The sequence below is a fragment of the Crocodylus siamensis genome, chromosome 2, assembly GCF_052110815.1.
Source record: "Crocodylus siamensis isolate JL-2025a chromosome 2, ASM5211081v1, whole genome shotgun sequence".
Lineage (NCBI taxonomy): Eukaryota > Metazoa > Chordata > Crocodylia > Crocodylidae > Crocodylus > Crocodylus siamensis.
The window spans coordinates 13,224,775-13,243,680 of NC_143396.1; the positions used below are offsets into that span (position 1 = coordinate 13,224,775).

Here is an 18,906-nt window from a genome sequence, read left to right on the forward strand (position 1 = left end):
GTGGCTAATGTCCAAAGACAAGACTCCACTGCAATAACAGCGCACAATGTAGTTACTCATGGTTAGACACAGCTCATTATGAGGGTGGGGAAAGGGTAAACCTGTCCACTGGGTCACGAGGCTCTAGTTGGACCCCCTTGCATTCAAAACTGCCCTTCTGGACAGCCTTGGGGCAGCTGAACCCAACCTTAGCCTCAGACCTGGTCAGTGGCTCATATTTCTCAATTCATACTCTCAATTCACACAGGGGAATTTCTGCGTTGGGGCTCGAGGTTCAAGAGCATTTCTTTAGTCTCAGCCTTGGTCAACACTTATCATGGAAAACACTCACACTCTAAGAGTTTCCAGCTTGCACCCTTGCTTTCGAAGAGCACGCAGAACAAGTCCAGTGTACTCAGGGCAGCTGCACAAGGTTTCCACTCCTGGCCTCAGAGAGACCTTCTAGTTCTTTACAGAACTCAACTCAATTCACATGGGGAAATATTTGCACTGACAACAGCAACACAGAGTCTTTAACCTTAACTCTTTCTACTCACAGTTACTACTTACACAGTGGGTCTGACAGTTCTGGCAGAAAAAGTTCGGATAGGGTGAGCCTCAAGCAGTGAATCAGGAAGACACAGAGACAGCCTCTCACTGAAAAGCCCCAGTAGAGATTTCAAAAGGTCTCTTACCTTGGTTTGGTGCCAGGGCTTCAGTGAAGAGATGTCTGTGTCCCAAATGATCACTCTGGGCATCCCTATCCGAGTCACAGCACCAAATTGTGGAAGAAATCAAACTTTGTGTTGTGGTTGAATCAGAACTGACAGAGCCAGCTTTTCTTTATTGAGGGCTATACTGTGATCACAGGGAGGATTTCATACAGCAAAGGGAATCACCCACTTGTCTGTTCAAAGGAATCCTCCCCCTCCCTCAGTTTCTAAGCATTTTTATACTTAAGACAGACAAAGAGAAAAAAAATATGACCTTGAAGAAACTAAAACAAACTTACTTAATTGGACTTTGAAAGCAGGGTTGGTAGAAAGAGGGCTTCTAGGATGATCAGAGGAATGGAGACCTTATTCAGGGCACTGAGGTCACCTCTTTGCAACTTTCCTTTTTTTGCACATATGCTTTTCCCTTTGGGTGTTGCAGTGTCTTCCTTTGGAGGCCTGACAGTATAAGCCACACTCTGCAAGGTCCAGATACAATACAGCCAGGCAACACAAAAGCAGCCCAACTTGGCATTTTAAAACTCTTGTGACTTGGGCCAGTGTCACGATTTCTGCAGGGACTGCCCCCAGCCTCAGTGTGAGGGAAGTGGGCAACCCTGTAGGCCACAGCCTTTCAGAAGGTCAAGCAGAAGGGAAGGATTAGAGAATATGAAGCACAGACAGTATCAAGCAGAGGGAGACTTTGCAGAGTAGACACGCCAGACCTCAGGGCATTGCCACAGCCCTGGATGGATCTAAGATTTTGAAAAGAGGGTGCAGATGGTGAGGTGCATCACCACATATAACACAACACATACTTTCCTCCAAATAAAAAGAAACTAGAAGCTTTACTAATATGCTGGGGGCCTCGGGCTGTGTTAGTCCGTTTAAGATTGCTGCAAAAATAAATATCATATTATCAGAATGTGCATTCATTTGTTGTATCATCTCGAATGTATTAAAAAGCACAAGAAACCAGGCAAAAATACTCAAAAGATATTGTTGCTTTAGTCCTGTCCTTATTAGAATTAAACGTACATCTCTTTCAGATTTGTAAAACAAAACCAGGCCTTCTTCAACATCTTAACAGTGCATCCAGTGCTTCACTGAAAGTTATTTCCACACCTGAGTTCATTTTTTTAGCCAGAGTTAAAAGCAGTCTGCAGGGCTGTGTAATAGGAGCTCGATTGCCACGAGCGGACAGCAGAATTGAAGAAAGACTTGCTTAACGAGTGAACTATTAAGACCATTGAAAAAGGAGGGGGGGATCATCAACACCTGTGGCACAAGGAGTTTTGAAAGGATAGGGTAGGTTATAATGCAGGGGCAGGCAAAGTCCAGCCTGCAGGCCAAACCAGGCCCATGGCAGACTCTATTTGCCAGCAGCCCCTGCCTGCATCCCTGAGGGCAGTTTCCATGGAGACCCCGGGAGCCATGACAGTGCAAGACCAGGGTTTCCATGGAGACCAGCCCCAGCAGAGCTGGCAGGGTGCATGGCAGGGCAGGGAGCTACTCCGAGACCAGGATGTTGCGGTGGTGACAGCATGGTCCGGAGCTGGGGCTACGTTTGTGTTGCCTGGCTGTATTGTATCTGGCCCTTGGGGCTGTGGCTTATATTGTCAGGTCTCCAAGGGAAGACACTGCAACACCCAGAGCGACTCCCTTGGGGCATCCTGACTAGAAACGCTGCCGTCCCTTCCAGGCCGTCGGCTTTAAACTCTGAGGGGAGCAGGAATCAAAGGGCGGGGGGCAACTGGTCTCCCCCACCCCCCACGGCTGCACCCATGCTGATGCAAACAGCTGGGGGTGCCCCCTGCACTGCACAAGTCCGCTGGGACGGGGAAACGGGCAGAAACGCGCGCAAACGAGCCCGCAAACGCAGCTAACGGAAGCGGAGAGCCCCGCGCCCGCGACGTTGCCCCGGCAACGCTGGCCGGGCGCTGTCCCGGGAGGGGGCGGGGTTGGTGGGGCGGGGCTTCACCCCTCGCGCAGGCGCACTCTCGCCGGGCCGGGCCGGGCCGCACGAGCCGAGCGGGGCCGGCCGCGGGGGCCGCCCCTCGGCTCCTCATGGCGGCTGCGGCAGCCCCCGCGGGGCGGGAGGAGGGCGGGGGGGGGCCCGGCGGCCGGACTGCAGGTGAGTGCGGCCGGGCCTCTTCCGCCCCCCGCCGGGGCTGCTGGGCCTGGCACGAGGGGGAAGGGGTTAATAGGCGGGGGCCGGGGTGGGGGAGGGGCATCAGGGTGGGGAGAGGGCTAAGGGGCAGGCGGGGTGGGAGCTGCAGGAGGCCTTGGCTGCGCTTCCCGGGGTCTCGCCGTGCCCAGGCCCCTGTGCGGCCACGTCTGGGTGTGGCTGGGTCTCGGCGTGTCCCCGTCTCCGTGTGTCCAGGTCCCCCCAGGGCTGCGGGGGTTTCGGCGAGGGAGACTTTAAATCTCAGGGCAGCACCCGGCAAAGCTTCCTCGGAGCCCGTGACCCATTTGTGCGCCTCCCATCGGCGCCCGGCTGTATCGCCCACCGTGGTGTTGGGCCAGCTTTTCGTCCCCTTTCCCCACCTTGCCCATCACACTGGAGGCGTCTTCCTGGGCAGGCTGGACTTTGCCGTGTGCTTCCACGAGACCTTTAAAATCTCACTCGCTGAAATCCTCGCAGCTGTCGGGAGCCTCCATCTCTGCCTTAAGCGCTGCTTTGCTGTGCCGGTTCAGAGGCCTCCGGCACTCTGCGGGCCCTTCTCGCAAATAGCCGTTGTCCCGCACGGAAAATGACGCGGAGCAGGAGTCTTGCCCCGCTGCAAAATAAAAGGTTTCTCCCCCTGCCCATGTTTCAAAGCAAATCGAATGTGAAAGCTAAAGAAGACACTTACATAAGGGGCAGCAGGTCACAAGGAGAGTGGTGGCTTGCGTGCGTTTTGCTTGTGGAAAGATGCTGTCCGGTTTTGGTGCGACTCTGCAAAGCAGGTAGGATACGCGCCTGTGCAGAGTGTTTGACACAGAGAGACCTCCATGCTGGGAGGGGAGAGATCCTGGGTTAGGGCAGTGTCATGAACTCCTTGGAAATTTTAAATGTCAGTGACTACTTGAACAACCCCTTGCACATCGGCCTCGGGAAAGAGAGGTTGTGGCTGAGGGAGCAGTGAGGACATTGCCACATTCTAGAAACTATGAAACATCCTGCCCATTCGAAACAAACTCCTCTTTGATGAAACCAAACTAATCACACAAACTGTCAGACTCTGTCATTTTGCTAAAGCTGTTGTGGCAGCTCTGATATATTTGCCATGTTATAAGGCTTCATTTAATCTTTTATTATAAAGCACTTGCTAGGCCATTAACTTTTTCGGCACTTGCCGTATTCAAAGTTGTCAAAATAAGCTAAGCTTGCACAACCAGCGATGCATCAAACTTGTTTCCTTAAGTCAACGAAAGCTTCAGAAGTATCTTAAGTGATCAGTAGGTCTGCACATTTCCAGTGTAAAATAGTTAAGTCCCACTCTAAAGTGGACAGAAAGTGACTGTGATTCCTTATAAGCTAACAGAAGTCTTTAAAATGTGTATTCAGCTGACAGTAAACCTTGCCAGAGAGTCAGTGTTGCAAAAGCAAGATGAATGCTTACTCTCTCCAGAAGAATGTGTATAGGAAAAGTACAAATACAAAGTCTTGTTTCCTCAATGTTTTTCCCTTTTGGAGGAGGAACGCAGTGTTTCGATCATACCATTCCCCCAAACTTGGTAATGCTCAGGCGTCTGGGTAAAAACACTGATTGCATCTTGAACATATTTCCTCGTTGACAAAAACAAAATAAAACAAAACCCTTCGGTATTAGCTATTTAAAGGGTCTTTGTTTTAGGACTACCCATCATCATTTTTCAGTGAAAGTGGTTGCATTCCAATTAGATAAAAATAAAGCCATCTAAGGAGCCTCAATTCAGTGGTTAAAAAGAACTATCATTTTTGAAAAATGATAAATTCTTCCACCCTCGCTATATCTCTGTTCCCAGGATGGCCCGCTGTAGCAGCCATGTGCGTGAAGTACGTAACTTGCTGCTCTTCCTTAGAGCAGAGCTGTTGATCTAGCAGCTTGTGGGTCACTTGTGGACCTCTGGGCTCCCTGTCGCAGCAATGCTCCCTTTGCTGCTCTGGCAGCTGCCACTGCTGTTGGAGTCTCTTGGCTCCCCTCCCTTCTGTCCCAAAGGGACCCATGGACTTTGTGCGGTGCTTTGCAGGGCATTTACCTGGTAAAACATAGTGGGTGTGTGCTGCGCAGCACACAGGAGGGACCTGTATGGCACATGCCACCTGCAGTGTGGTGGGGAGCATGTGTACACAGCATGTAGCTCCCACTGCTTGCAGCTGGGGGGCTGTGCAGCCCTGTGTGGGAGCATAATCAGCCTGACAGAGACATGTTAAGTATCTTAAAGGAAAAAAGTAAACAGCCATGTCAAAGCAAAGTTAAGCAACTATGCATGCTTTTCATTTGTGCTAGCCTCCCTTTACCAGAGGACATGCATGGTTTTTTAAGTGAGCGGGACGTTTTGGCTTTGGGAACCCTTTCCAGTAGTAACTCTACGGCCTCTTTTCTTGGCTTTCCTAGCCTGAAATTTTTTGGGAGGCTTCTTCAGATTTTAACTCCTATTCTGGTTACTGAAACCAAACATTGTGAGCTTCTAAAAAGCGTAAATGCTCCAGGATTGCAAACATGCGTCTTTTCTTCAGAGAAAAGGAATGATTTCTATCACTGTGTGGATCTCTTAACTGTAATTCAGATCCCTTTCACTTCCTACCCACTCACCCTCAAATACATAATAGCCCTAGCATTCAAGCTCTTACCCATTGTTCCACAAGCTAGTTTCAAAGGTGTACTGGGTATAGAACAAATCCTTTGGAGATGCTGTTACAGATGCCAGCAGATCCAGTCTCTTTGATCTTAACAAGCATTCTTTCATGCCAGAAGAGCTTACAGTAGAAAACTGTATATGGTAGCCTGCAGAATGACTTTTAGTTGCATTGCATGTTTTGTTAACAGGAGCAGCCATATTTTTTTTTTAATTGTTTTGTGCTCTTAAGAGCTAAGACATGCGAAGTTAAATGCTTCTGCCATCCTCAGAAAGCAGGATAACACTTTTGGCATGAAAAGTTAATATAATCTACTACCCTACAATTTCCCTAACTTGTTTATACTCTAGTTTGACCTGCTTGGGTCAGCCTTGGGTACAATTCTATAATACAACACTTAAAATTCATTCTTCCTTTAAGAAGTGAATTGCAGTATGGGCTTACCAACCTGTATGTTTTTATATGTTATTCAGAAATAATTCGAAAATATTTGCCAAGTGAAAACTCTCCCTTATGGATGTTCTAGAAACCCGATTGCTCAAACCTGGAGCAATATTTACAGTGAAAGTGGCTGGATACTGACACAACATAAATTTCATCTAGTTTTAAAAAAAATGGTGTTAATATCCATTGGCCTCAACTGTAGTGAGCTTATCGAGTTCAGGTTGGTGGATCAATGGGCAGTATTCAGTGAAATATGGAGCTGTGCACCCAACAAAAGGGAATCTAGATTAAAGTGATGAGAAAAAAGAACATAATGGAAGGAAGGGGAATGGGAGAGAGGGAATCGAAGAATAACCTGGGTGAGCAGAGGCTTCTTCATGTTCAGGGGCAACAACGACTGAGAGATGGGATTTCCATCTCCATCTTAAAGGGTTAATATCCTTTAAGAGCAGTTACTTTCCTTTAAAATTCTCTGTTGAAGCAGTGTCTAACTTTAGAAAAATTTGTGGGAGTGACGAGACAGATCAAATAGTCGTTTTCTCCTCTCAGCTGTTGCAGTGTCCCCAAACCAAGTGACTCTTCTGAAGAGAGTGAACCGAATCAACAGGGTTGAGCACCTGGACCCTTCATGCCGTGAATGGAGACAGCTGCTTCCAAAGAGTGGTCTACATTGCCTGATTGCTGAGTGGGGAGATTCCTGCAGGAAGCCTGTGGGTGCAAGGGTGTTTTGAACTGCTCCTCAGCTCAGCTTTCTGACGTTGGGCTGCATACTAGCACCTCTGTCCTCTCAGGATTCAGAATAGCCAGGGGGCTGCTAAATACAGTGACAGCACTGAAAAGCAGTCTCCCAATTCTCAGGAGTGTGCCCTAACCATTAGGTTATGGATTAGGCTTGGAGAGTGAGGGGTTTCAGAGTGTCCATCTCTCCTGTAGAAGCTTGGATGCTGGGCCTTCTTAGAAGCAAGAAAGCAATAGAGTGCCTGACCCAGTAGTCCAGTGGGACTTCTGGGGCAGGGGGCAGTTCTTGTCTCTGCTGCCAGAATTATTTCTGTTTTTTATGCTAATTGACTGACATTGAGTATACAAGCAGACCTGGCAGCAGGGACTGATTTTCCCCTTCTAGGGGAGTGTCAACTAAAGAGTAACCATATGATGCGCTGTGCTTTGTTCTGAGCTCTGTGTTGCCTGGGTTGATCATGAATCAGGCATGACCTGCAGAGGCCTAACAGACCAGGGCATTAGGCATATGCAGACCTCCAGCACCCAGCTACATCACAGCAGAGCTTAAGTGGGAGTTAAGCATGTTGGTCCTTGTTTATGGGCACATGCACAAGCCTAAGCCAAAATGCCTGCAAAGTTTTTCAGGCCAAAGCAGGGGCACCTAACTGGGTTTTTTGGCTGCTATGTGGAATTAATGGGAATTGATTTCTGTGAGTTGGACAGAATTTAAGCACCAAAGTCCCATTTGGGATCTTACAAGAGAGTTGGATCTGTACTCCCTCTGTGACCAGCTTTGCCAGAACATGCCCATTTCACATTAAGTCAAGCACAGTATCTTTTCACTGCTCTGTGTCAAGGTGGTCCAAAAGCCTGTTCACTTTAGCCACAGCCCACAACATAGTGGGCACATCTACATGAGACAGTAACGGTGCAGTAGGTAGACTAATTCTACTGAGCATTAGCATGGCCAGCAAAAAAACATGCTAATGCACGATAGAATTAGCCTACCGTGCACTAGTGTCAAAAAAATCATGCACCGACACTAGTGCACAGTGGTGCTGATTACGGCACATTAAGTTTGTACCTGTAATTTCAGTGCACTGTTACTTGTGCTTCGGGGATGTGGTGGGGGGCAGCACTTTAATTAGAGCGGCTCTGAGAGTCACTTTAATTAAAACACTGCTGCATCTCATGTATCAGCATCCCTGTTCGACAAGCTTTAGTTCAAGGTCCTCCGCCACCATTTTTAAGTGCAGGGACACTGATATACAAGATGCAGGAGACTGCTGGAGTGCGGTAATCGCCATGTTCCAGCAGACTCTATTAATTCCAGCCTCCGCGCTCGTGTATAGATGCCCACGGGTACTAAACTTAATCTGACGTAATTACGGCGCATTAATGAACATGTAGATGTGCCCACTTTAACATAACTGGTATAGTCAGAACCAAACTGTCTTATCACCTGGTATGGCCAGGTTCAGGTTCACCAGTCCGTGTTTAGTTCCTGTGTTGTGGCATTAGACCAGGTGACAGGCCCTGATTCTGCTAATGCTTATATTCAATTTGTGCACGTTAAAGTCAACGAGACGATGCCTAGGTCAAGGTGAGCACGTACGGAATGAGGATTCACAAGTAACTTTGTTCACCAAGCTACACAGGCAATTACTAAAGGCATGAGCAGATGAACAATTTAGCATTTACCAAGTAAGGGTCTAGTTTTACTGTGCATTGCCTGCTCTGTGGTAACTGCCTGTATGCATGCTTTTACCCTGTTGTAAGTAGAAGCTACGGTGTAGTAGCTTAACCCACCTTCACTGAAGCTATTGCAGTTTAATTTCCACTTATCAGGGCAAGAGTGTGCACCTAGATAGTTGATGCATAGTAAAGGCCTATTATCTTTTATCCCGTGGCAGATTGTACATCTGTGTGCCATGGACTTGTTTATCTTGGAAATATAAGTGAGCTTTCAGATGCACTCAGCATTAGCCAAACTTAAATGGACAGCCATAGAAAAATGCAGTTGGCTTGAACAGAAACAGGAAATCTAGGGCTAAGATTTTGCAAAAGTGTCTCTTAAATTATCTGGTACCTTAAAAAACAAAGCCAGTTTAATGAATTCTGAAGTGTGACAGTTCAGTTTTATTCTTGTCCAAGCAAGAAGGTAGACTTTTTAATGTTCAGTTCTCATATAATAACTTGAGGATTTTTTTCTGGCCTATTTTAACATTTAAATGCACTTTCACTAGTTAAAATAATTTTGTGAAAACTGCAATGCATTAATAGGATGGCATCTTTCCACGGGGAGCTTCATCTTCTGAACAAGCACCTATGGAAGCCCCTGTCTAGTTCTACTCTGCCTTCTCTCCTAGCAACCCATTTCTCCCTTTCACAGCATGGTTTTCACTGTTTTTCAAACCAGCCTCAAGGGTCAGCCTTTAAAAATAAAAGTCTGTTTAACAATAAATAGATCTAGTACTTCTCATAGGAGTAGAGTGCTGTGGGATCCAATGCATGCCTCTTAATAGTCCATTTCTGAATGTTGTTCCCAAGTCCACCTGTGGTATTTGGGGGCAAAACTTGATTGTATGCATGTGTATTCTGGGTACCCTCAAGCTGAAGCCCCATTACACACACTTCCCTAAGGACCATACTTTGCCCACGGTTTTTCTTTGTTGTGTTTTTTTTGGCTTTCTGCTCTCTCAAAATGTCCTTGAGAAGCAGAGAAGACAAGACCTTAGAAATAGTGAAGCTGAGCACTTTTTCACATGCACCTTAATCAAAAAGTTGCTGAGTAAAATAGGATGTCTTCCAAATAACCTGTCTTCTAATGTTTTCACAATAGGCTGCCCTACCTGCTTTAATTCTGTGCTGCTTAGAGAGTGAAAGACCAAAAGGAAGTAAAAATTGATTGCATGCAGAGAGGATTTCACTGGGAGGTCTAAATGCATCCTTCTAATATTATCTTTCAGTAGCCATCCCTAATTTTTATTAAGAGAGACTTAAGAGAAATGTCCTAGCACTTGTAGCACGTAGCAAAAATAAGTTGGGACAATGAGAAGCACTTTTGAGGGTCTGCATCTGTCACTGTGTTGCTGTATCAGAAGACTACCCAAAAAATGTTATCAAGTATGCTTCTGCAGTGGGAGCCAGGAATTGGGATTTCAATCCTTAGCTCACCACTAACTCACTCTCTTATTGCAGACAATTCAGTAACAATTCAATTCCAACTATGACTCCAGATATTTTGGAAGTGTGACTTAAACTTCCTTGGCCCTAGTTTCTGGGCGTGCTGAGCGCTAGCAGCTTCTTTTATCCTCTGCAGTATCTAAATATGAATGCTCAAAATGGATTTACTCCTGAAAAGGTGGGTCTTAACTTCTTATTATCTGAAGCCCTACCTGTATAATACGGGTAGTAAAGCCAACCCACCTTGGTAAAGCTCAATCGGAGCTTTGGATGGAAACGCCATTCCAAAGTATGTGCGCGTATAAGTTTGGATGTTGCATTTTTACTTCAGTCCGAGTATTGAGTGATAACATTTGGTGTCAGTACAATTCCCATGACATCTAATTACTGCTCACTGTTTAATTATTTTGTCATGTTTTTCTTTACTAATAACCTTTAAAAGTTTTTACCATAATATTTAAATACAAAAGACTACAGTTAAATGCTTACTCCTGTGTTTAAATTGTTGCAATCCAACAGCACCACATCAAAGCAATTTTGCAGTGTTCATTTTATCTGGGCTGCAGTTAACAAAAAAGGATATTTTGAAACTCATTGCAACTTGTGTAAAGATCCTCTTGATCCAGGTGGTTTAAGAGCATAAATACTCTGTATTCACTTGCGTACCATGTGCATCTTTTCCCACCAGATTACCCCTCCAAAAATGGGGTATAGGTGTTAAGCAGGGAAGCTGATTTTTTCTTCGCTAGAATAGAAGCACAGAGCCACTGCTTTAATGGCTGTCAAATGGCTTTCTCTTGTCTCTGGCCCAGCAGACAGAGGGGATCGAGTCCAGTGTTAATCTTCTTACAGGTGCTAACGAATGTAGCTATTAGCTGAGGACTGTAGCTTGTGCCTGAAGCAGCAATTGAACTAGCACAGGGCAAGTGAGCACTGCATGCCATCAGTAGTATCCTGATGAGCCTTGTGGTGTGGATACAAGTCCTTGTTATGTACAGAAACTTATATAAAGTACTACTTAAAATAAAGAAGAAACAGTCTTGCTACTGCCTTGCAAGGCTCTGCGACCTAGACTTCTTGCAAAACCAGGACGTTCCTTTTATCTCATCCAGTTTTCCTGCGATGCCACGTTTCTGGATGCTCTATTTCCAGAATAACTTATTTTATGTTACAAGTTAGCTGTGACTGGGGAAAAAAATCTTTTTTTTTCTATATTCTCCCCTCCAAAAAGAACTTGCGTGTGTCTTATTTGGGGGGCATGTGGTATGCTAAAAATATGGTATAAATAAAGCAAGGAAGTAAATGAAATAAATGTATTAACTTCAAGCTATCAAAACAAAATGTGATGGGAAGGGGCAAAAACACTTATTCTGGAGATACAGGAAGGCACTTCAGGAAAAGTAGAAACGAATTTTAATCACAGCAGTGCGTTTAATTATGGCCTTATAAGAATAGCTGATGCTACTTGGGCCCAGTAATGGTTTTGGGATTATGCTGCAGAAAAGAAGCTTTTATTAGGTCCCTGTTTTGAAAAATTAGACCGTATTAATGTAGGACCTACAAAGAAGCTTTGTTTGCTGGCTGAGCCTCTGCCATTAGCCAAGACGCACTACTAATGGCTTTATTATGCATGATGGTACTAGTGGGCATATGCAGAAGTGAGCCAGATGAGCGTGTCTGTTCAAGTTGTGTAAGATTGCTCCTCTCTGTTGTGCATTCCTAACATGGTGAGTAGAAATACTGTGTTTAGTTGTGGTGAAAGATAATTGAGTTTTGCCAGACTAAGAATTGATTGACTCAAGTGGGGATTAACTGGTGGTTGCATGCAGTAGAAATGAACCTTCTATAAAGATAAACGTCAGAAGATGAGTGATGACTTTAAAAAGCACTCATCCCAGATATTTAATAAAGAATAAGGGCAATGATCGGCACCGGTATATATACCAATTGCATTTATCCTGGGGCCTAAAATATAGCAAGTCTTTCATGCAGTTCATGTATTTCTCTGAAGTATTGGCAGTTCATCAGGACTGGCAATGTTCAGTCAGCTTTACAAGGATTTTTATAAGGTTAGAACAGAAGCTCTTGGGAAACTATTCTGTCTGTAGCAGTGTCTTCAGAAAGCTTGGAAAGGTTTTTCAGTAGTGAACTGATGCATCTTCAGCAGCGCTGCATTTGTCTGACCGATGAAGACATTGCACTCCAATGAGGCTGCCTTTTCAAAACGCGAGATTTAGATCAGGGCCAGGGTACGGGTCGTGATCCCATTGTCAGACAAAGTTGGTGGTCAAGTCAGAACGTGAGGTTGTGTGTACGATGGAAGGGGAAAAAACCTTATCTTGACGGATGTAACATAGGCCTAATTTGTGTTTACCTGCCTCTGCCAACAGACATTGTAGCAGCAGACAGCAACCGCCACCAAGCCGCTGGAGCATGAGGACTTGTGGCAGTTGCATCCAGCTCCAGGCAGCAGTGGGTCAGAGCATGCAGTGTGCCCAGCTGGTGAGGACCACAACAGAAAGCACAGGAGTATTTACATGCATCTTCTGCCAACCAGCTGCAGAGGCCTTATTCTGCTTGGCATTGGTGGTGGAACTGCTGTAGAAAGGAGGGCGCTGGCAAAGCAGAGGAGCCCGGGCTGTAGATGCACTTGCCAATGTTGTAGTGGACGCTAGGCTGTAGACGTGTTTTGTCCCAGGATTCTTCTTAGCAGGTCGAGATCAGGGGTGTTAAGTCTGAGTCAGACTGTGGGGCTCATTGCAGGGCAAGCAATGGTTATAGGGGCTAATGCAGCTATCACTCCCCCCACAGCAGGTATTCCCAACAAGGCTATGTACTCTATATTTTGACAGCAGCCCTGCCCACAAATTCCTAGGTCCTCCAGGAGCTCTGCAGGCCACACGACACAGCTCCATGGGCCAGATGTTTGAGACCCCAGGTCTAGCAGGATTTTCATTCAGAATTAATTTTTAGAAAAGGAAACTCTCACACAGTTTTTCCATTCCCAACTTTACCCTTTCCGTGCAAACTCCATTCTTCAAATACATTTACTCAAAATTCCCCTGTAGCTACATCATTAATAGTAATCATGAAGTGTGCGTTGAGTAAAAATGAAATGCATGTTGCATGTTCTCCCCTGCATGTATCTTTTTGCCAGTTGTTATTCAGAAGATTGTAATGCAAGTCAGCAACTTTGCTTGCAGCCAGGGCTGGCCATACTTGGCCCAGGGCATCAAAAAGTTCCAGTACCCACTCCCATTGGACTGAAGTTTTGCATGATGGGATCTGTAGTCCCTGTAGTTAATATGAATAAATCTGAGACTTTGTTATAACACATTTTATACAAATAAGCAGCTGGTCTTTGTCTCCTGCCAAGTTGCTAAAAGGGCCACTGTCTGAACATCTAGCATATTTTATTGCAAGTCACATACCCAGCAGTTTAAAATTCATTTCCAATTTTTAAAATTCATTTCCACTGTTTCTTAAAATGCAAAATCTCAAATGACTCAGCAGGCTGACTACAATCAGGTCAGATTGAACTTGTTTGGTGGGGCCTTTTTGCTGAGTAAGCACTGCAGGGGTTGGTCCAGCGGGTGCTACTTGATAATATTTCGAAGACTCTCGGCCAAGTCAGTGATTCAGATGCCAAGATTTGGGGCCTGGGAAGATCATTGAATACATCTGTAGTAGCCTTGTATGTCTCTGGGGTCATCCTAGCATTAGTTTTGTATGTCAGCTCTCTAGAGTATTTCCTTGTGATTAGAATTTACCTATTCTCATCTGTTGCTACGACAGTGCCAGTGTAAGTCTCTATAGGAGTGAAAGCAGTCTTCATAATTTTTGGAGATTACAGCCAAATAAATTAGCCTGAGCTTTGGGTGAAAGGTAGTAAGTTTGAATCCAGAATAACATTGAGGTTTCTAGTAAACTTGATTAATGCTCGAACACAAGTTTATCTTGGTCAGTACCACTCCCAAACACAATACACAGCTGAATAAATGTCTACTGGCAATGCATTACAGTTGGTAAATACTTGAAGTCCCATTGAGGGTGGCAGAAAGAGAACAGACCTTCTGCTGAATGGACATTGTCTGCATCTCTACTAAAAGCCCTATGATGCATTGACTCCAAGATCATCACTGCACATGCAAGGCATGAAGCCAAAGGCCTTAATCAGTCAAGCAGTGCTAACCTGTTTTGGGAGATCCTAAAGTGAGGATATTGTTCTGTTTCAGGGATTCTTCAACCCCTTTGTATGTGGAACTGTCGCCATATCTTACTAGACTGCAGGAACACAAATGGTCCCATTCACTGTCACCTGCATCCACCCCCAGTCATTGTAAATATTCCTGTGGTAACTGCTTATATGGGGAAAGTAACACCAGGAAAATATTTCATGGATTTTTAGCTGCTTTTAATGTGATTTAGCAACAGGCAACTGGGAAGGGCTGGCGTTGAACAGCTAGACAGTTCTCTGTTCACTGCCCGGTGGTCACAGTTGTCTGTTCTGTTCGTTCCACCCTCCAGAGGTTCGGTTTCTCTGCTGGCTCCATTTTCTAAAGTGCTTTATTAATGGGTATGCCATGTGGACTGTGTATTTAAACAAGAAAAGTGTAGTAAAGGGTGCATTTTTTTTTAGTAACTCCATTGTAAGAGCTGGCTGTGTACCATGCTTCTCAATTGCTAGAATTGTTCTCCTAATTCTCTGTAGTAAGTCTGTTTTGTCCTATCTGGTCCTCACACTGAAATAATTTCTTTATCCTTCTAGCCTTGTATAATTCTGAAAAGAAGATTCACTGAAGTTTAGGACCCAAAGGGACCTCGTGAGATCATTGGGTGCAGGCCCCCTGCTCTGGGCAAGAAAGACAGCTGGGGTCAAATCACCCCAGCAAGGTGTGCGTCCAGTCTCCTTTTGAGGTCTTGAGCTTTTGAGTTTTTACAAGCCAAGAATGGAGTGCTTGAATGATCATGGCTGTGCAGACACTGTTAGTGACTGGTTAATCTTGATCTCTCCCTTTAAATATGAAATCTACAAATCATGCACACAGTCAACAGGTGCAACATGGTGTTCCTACACATCTACTCCCAACTTCTGGCTCCCTTGCACTGTATTCTCCATTTTCGTGTCACACCCAGAGCCTCTTCAGAGTGGAGACTGTGTGTGCCAGTGCCCTGCACAAAGTGGTACTAGTCCTGATCTGGGCCTCGGCATTACAATAATTGAGTCAGTCTTCATGCTGTCACGTAAACCCATGTTGCCAGAGCTACTTCTCAGGCAGCAAAGAGCTTTGGTGGCACATCTTTTTTGTGGCCTCATAGTGCTGTCGTTCTAACCTAGCGCTCTAGACCCTGTAGCTTTTAGCAACAGCAGTGACTGATAGTACCAACTGTAATGCATTGCCAATAGACATTTGTTCAGCTGTGTATTGTATTCGGGAGTGGTACTGACCACGATAAACTTGTGTTCAAGCTGTCCTGAGGCAGCTTTAAGAAAAAGAAGTGCCGAGAGACTGGTTCTGTATTGGCTAAATATAGCCCCTAAAATCGCAGGGGAGAATTGCTGCTTGTTTCCTTAGACTGCTGTGTAGTAGTTATGAGATCAGAAAACAGATGGAATAATCCCAGGACAAAGATGGTTCCTTACTTCCCAGCAGTATTGAGGATAAATTCATTAATGCCTATGAGCATCCTCAAATCTGCAACAATGGGGGCCCTAAAAGTATACAAGATGAAACCCTGGTGTCGTTAAAGTTGATGGCACAATGGCCAGCTATTTCAGTAAAGGAAAGATTTCACCCAGGTGGGTAGATAACGTCGTCTGCATCCACGAGGGTGTGGTGGCAATATTCCAATCAATGTCTTCCACGGCTCCAGATGCCCCTTTTTTGAGTGTCTTGATAGACTTTACAGAGCACTGAGCCTCACAGCCTGTCTGTGAGATGGGTGAGCCCTGTGATCCTCATTATATAGATGGAAGTAGGTAGAGTCACTTGTCCAAAGTTACACAATGAAACAGTAACAGAGGCACAGTTTAGGTCTACTGCCCAGTGTCTTGGCCACGGTCGATCTTCCTGATCATGGGGTACATGTGAGATGTCTATGTCTATGATATGAGATGATGGTATATGATATGAGAGGTCTATGCGAGATGTCATCACACCGAGACATTCAATGTGGATGCCTAGGCAAAAGCATAGAGGACTGGAAGCTGCCTCAAACCTACCATTCCCTCTTGAGACCATTGAGACAATCCCAAAGGCCAGACTGAGTCCAGATGTTCGCTGCCTCCATAGTTGTAGCTTCTGCCAGAGAGCAACAGATAAGAACTGCTGCTGATTGCCTATCACTGGGGTGGGCAATTATTTTGGACAGAGGGCTGCTTACTGAGTTTTGGCAAGCCATTGAGGGCTGCACGACAGGCAGCCGGGGGCAGATAAGTATTAATTTTCTAAATTTTGACGGGGCCCTGCGGGTTGGATAGAATGGCCTGGCGGGCTGCATCCAGCCCACGGGCTGCATTTTACCCACCCCTGGCCTAACTTCTGAGCGAGGGCATGTTTCTGTCAGGGATATGTCCCTTGCCCTTTCTTCAACCAAGGAGTATCCACAAGGCAGTGGGGGCTAGGGTTTTGGACACTCTATACTCGCCTTACTCTAGAGTTTGCAACATTGTTCAGACATGCCAAGTACATGGGGGCCTGAGGACCCTGGTCTACCTCGCAAAAGGCTGTCACCTGAAAGGCATAAAACTTTCCAAATGTCCATCTTCTTAGGCCCCTCCGCCCCTGAGAAAAATAAAAGTCAGTGCCTATGATTGTGGGATTTTATAGGAGCTACCCTGCCACGAGTAGCTCTGCCAAGTTGCCACCAGGCCCTGCAGTCATACCAAAGTCATGCTCAATGTAGTGCCTAGGAAAATGGCCAGCGCTTCAGAGGAGTTTGGGAGAAACCTTGTAGTGGGCAGTTGGGGACTGCTCTATCCATTGGCAAAGCCTCTTTATAACCTCACTGCATTGCTGGTTTACTTGCTCCATAAAGTGAAAAGGTCTGTATCCCTTCCAACATTTTTTCATCCTATCTGATGCAACTGTAGTTGTTCTCATTATGCAAGTAAATGCGTAGTTCAGTATTTTAGACTCAAGGAACCCCTCAGAAATTGCTAGTTTTTAGCTTTACAGCAATAGCTAATAGAGCAATTTTTCTGTTGCAAAAGAATTCAGACCACAGCGGATGAGAATGATTTTCACACTGTGGACTGCTATCTGAAATCCCTGAGTTTATCTTGCGAAGCATATGTAGTGGCTGTTTGCACACCTATCGGTGGTAATATTTTATGGCACCCTTAAAAGGTTCTCATGTCACCTGGTTGAGAATCTCTGGCCGAGTCATCAAGGATCTGTCACGTAGGGATGAGCAATTATTTGTTTTGTGAGGGGAAAGTCATTTTGAATTCATGCTTTATATTGAGTTTTTTGTTGGTAGAGTGGTGGTCAGCATCCTGTAAGGAGCTGGAGGCCAAAATAATACAACTTGGTCCAAAGCAGGTTAGCACTTACAACCTGGCCACCACCACTTTTTGTTCCTGTGCATGCAACCCACTGCAGAATTACCCCACCACCACAATGCCTCCAATATCCAAGCTTTGTAGGTTGGATTAAATTGCTTGGTGGGCAGATCTAGCCTGAATGCTGTAGATTTCTGAATTTTGTCTTAGACAAAATAGCACCTGCAGCCTTGTCACTCGTTTCAGTAACAGTTTCCACCTAACTGTGCACTCTGACGTATTTGATTCAGTGGTAATGTACACTTTAATTGTCAGGAGAGTTATTGTCTTGTCAAGGATAAATGAAACCCTCAGGTTCAGGGTAGAGTCAGTGCAAGTATTCTCATGCCGTACTACCACTGTCGGTAACATTTGGGATTGCTGAAAGGAAGTGGGGCGCGGACTGGGTCTTGACCTCTGCTGCAAATTCAAAGGAAGTGGCACAGAGTACTGGGGTTTTGCAATGTGCACGTTTGAACACTGAGAAGTGGGCTTGATATTGAATAAGTCATGGTGTAGAGCTTCGGTGATCTGTCAGTGGTTTCGGCTTTGTCAGGCGTCGCATGAGTTTGTTTGAAGCCTGAATTTGGTTCTGTAATGTTGGTTCTCTGTTCACATAACATCAACTAGTAGGGCACATTATTTGGCAAATGTTCTGCTAAAACCTTAGCTACGCAGAAGTAAAAGAATATTTGTATTCCACGTGCCTATGGCTGATGTTTTCAGATGAGCATCCTAAAATAAGTCTCAAGGAAGTGACTTGACATTTCAGAAGTGCTGGGCTTCTGCAGATATGTCCAACTTCACTAGGAGGCACATGTGCTCAGTAGCTTTGCAGACAAGGCCACTTGGGCCTTTTCTGGTTGATAAAAAAGGGGAAGTTTTGGATTGTGCCTGCTAATGCAAACTGGCTACACCTGAGTCAAATTGTAATCATAATGCTGATACAAGTAGTGCCTTTAGCACAGGGGCAGGCAATAATTTTGGGCACTGAGTTCTGGCAAGCCACTAAGGGCTGTAAGACAGGCAGCCAGGGGCAGATAAATATGCATATTCTTAAGGGGCAGATAAATATGCATATTCTTAATTCTGGGGGGGCCCCCACAGGCTGGATAGAATGACCTGGACTGCATTTTGCCCACCCCTGCTTTAGCAGGACAAGTAAGCCTGCCAAAGGTATGAGTCTGCCTCCACACTTGCACTCGAACTAGTAGTTAGGTGTAAGTTAGCTCATGTTGCATAGCGTGACCATTCTTTAACCTCTTTCCCAATCTTGGCAAAGCCATACCTAAGTGCCAAACAACACAATCACATTGAGTTGGCCATAATCCTACAAAATGCTCATTCTTTTCAGCACTGCTGCAAAGCATATATGACAGTTTGCCAATGAAAGTTCAAAACCAACTTGCCCAGCTGTCATGCGCGTCATCAAAAAGAAATCGGTTGCAATTTTACTTGCTGATTTACATTTTTACGGTTTGCAAAGGAAAAATAAC

The 18,906-nt window shown here is 45.3% G+C and overlaps 1 protein-coding gene across 2 annotated transcripts in view; it reads left to right on the forward strand.

Annotated features, from left to right (window-relative positions):
• Window positions 1–2,697: 2,697 nt before the first annotated feature.
• KRCC1 (lysine rich coiled-coil 1) overlaps window positions 2,698–18,906 on the forward strand; it is a 28,353-nt gene continuing 12,144 nt past the window's right edge. Inside the window, exon 1 of one of the 2 annotated variants that reach the window (XM_090035329.1) lies at window positions 2,698–2,826. In XM_090035329.1, the coding sequence (XP_089891455.1) occupies window positions 2,760–2,826 (67 nt within the window). In that variant the 5' untranslated portion in view covers window positions 2,698–2,759. Of the gene's footprint in view, window positions 2,827–6,525; window positions 6,672–18,906 lie in introns of those variants that run through there. The other variant, XM_090035330.1, reaches the window with a different exon arrangement.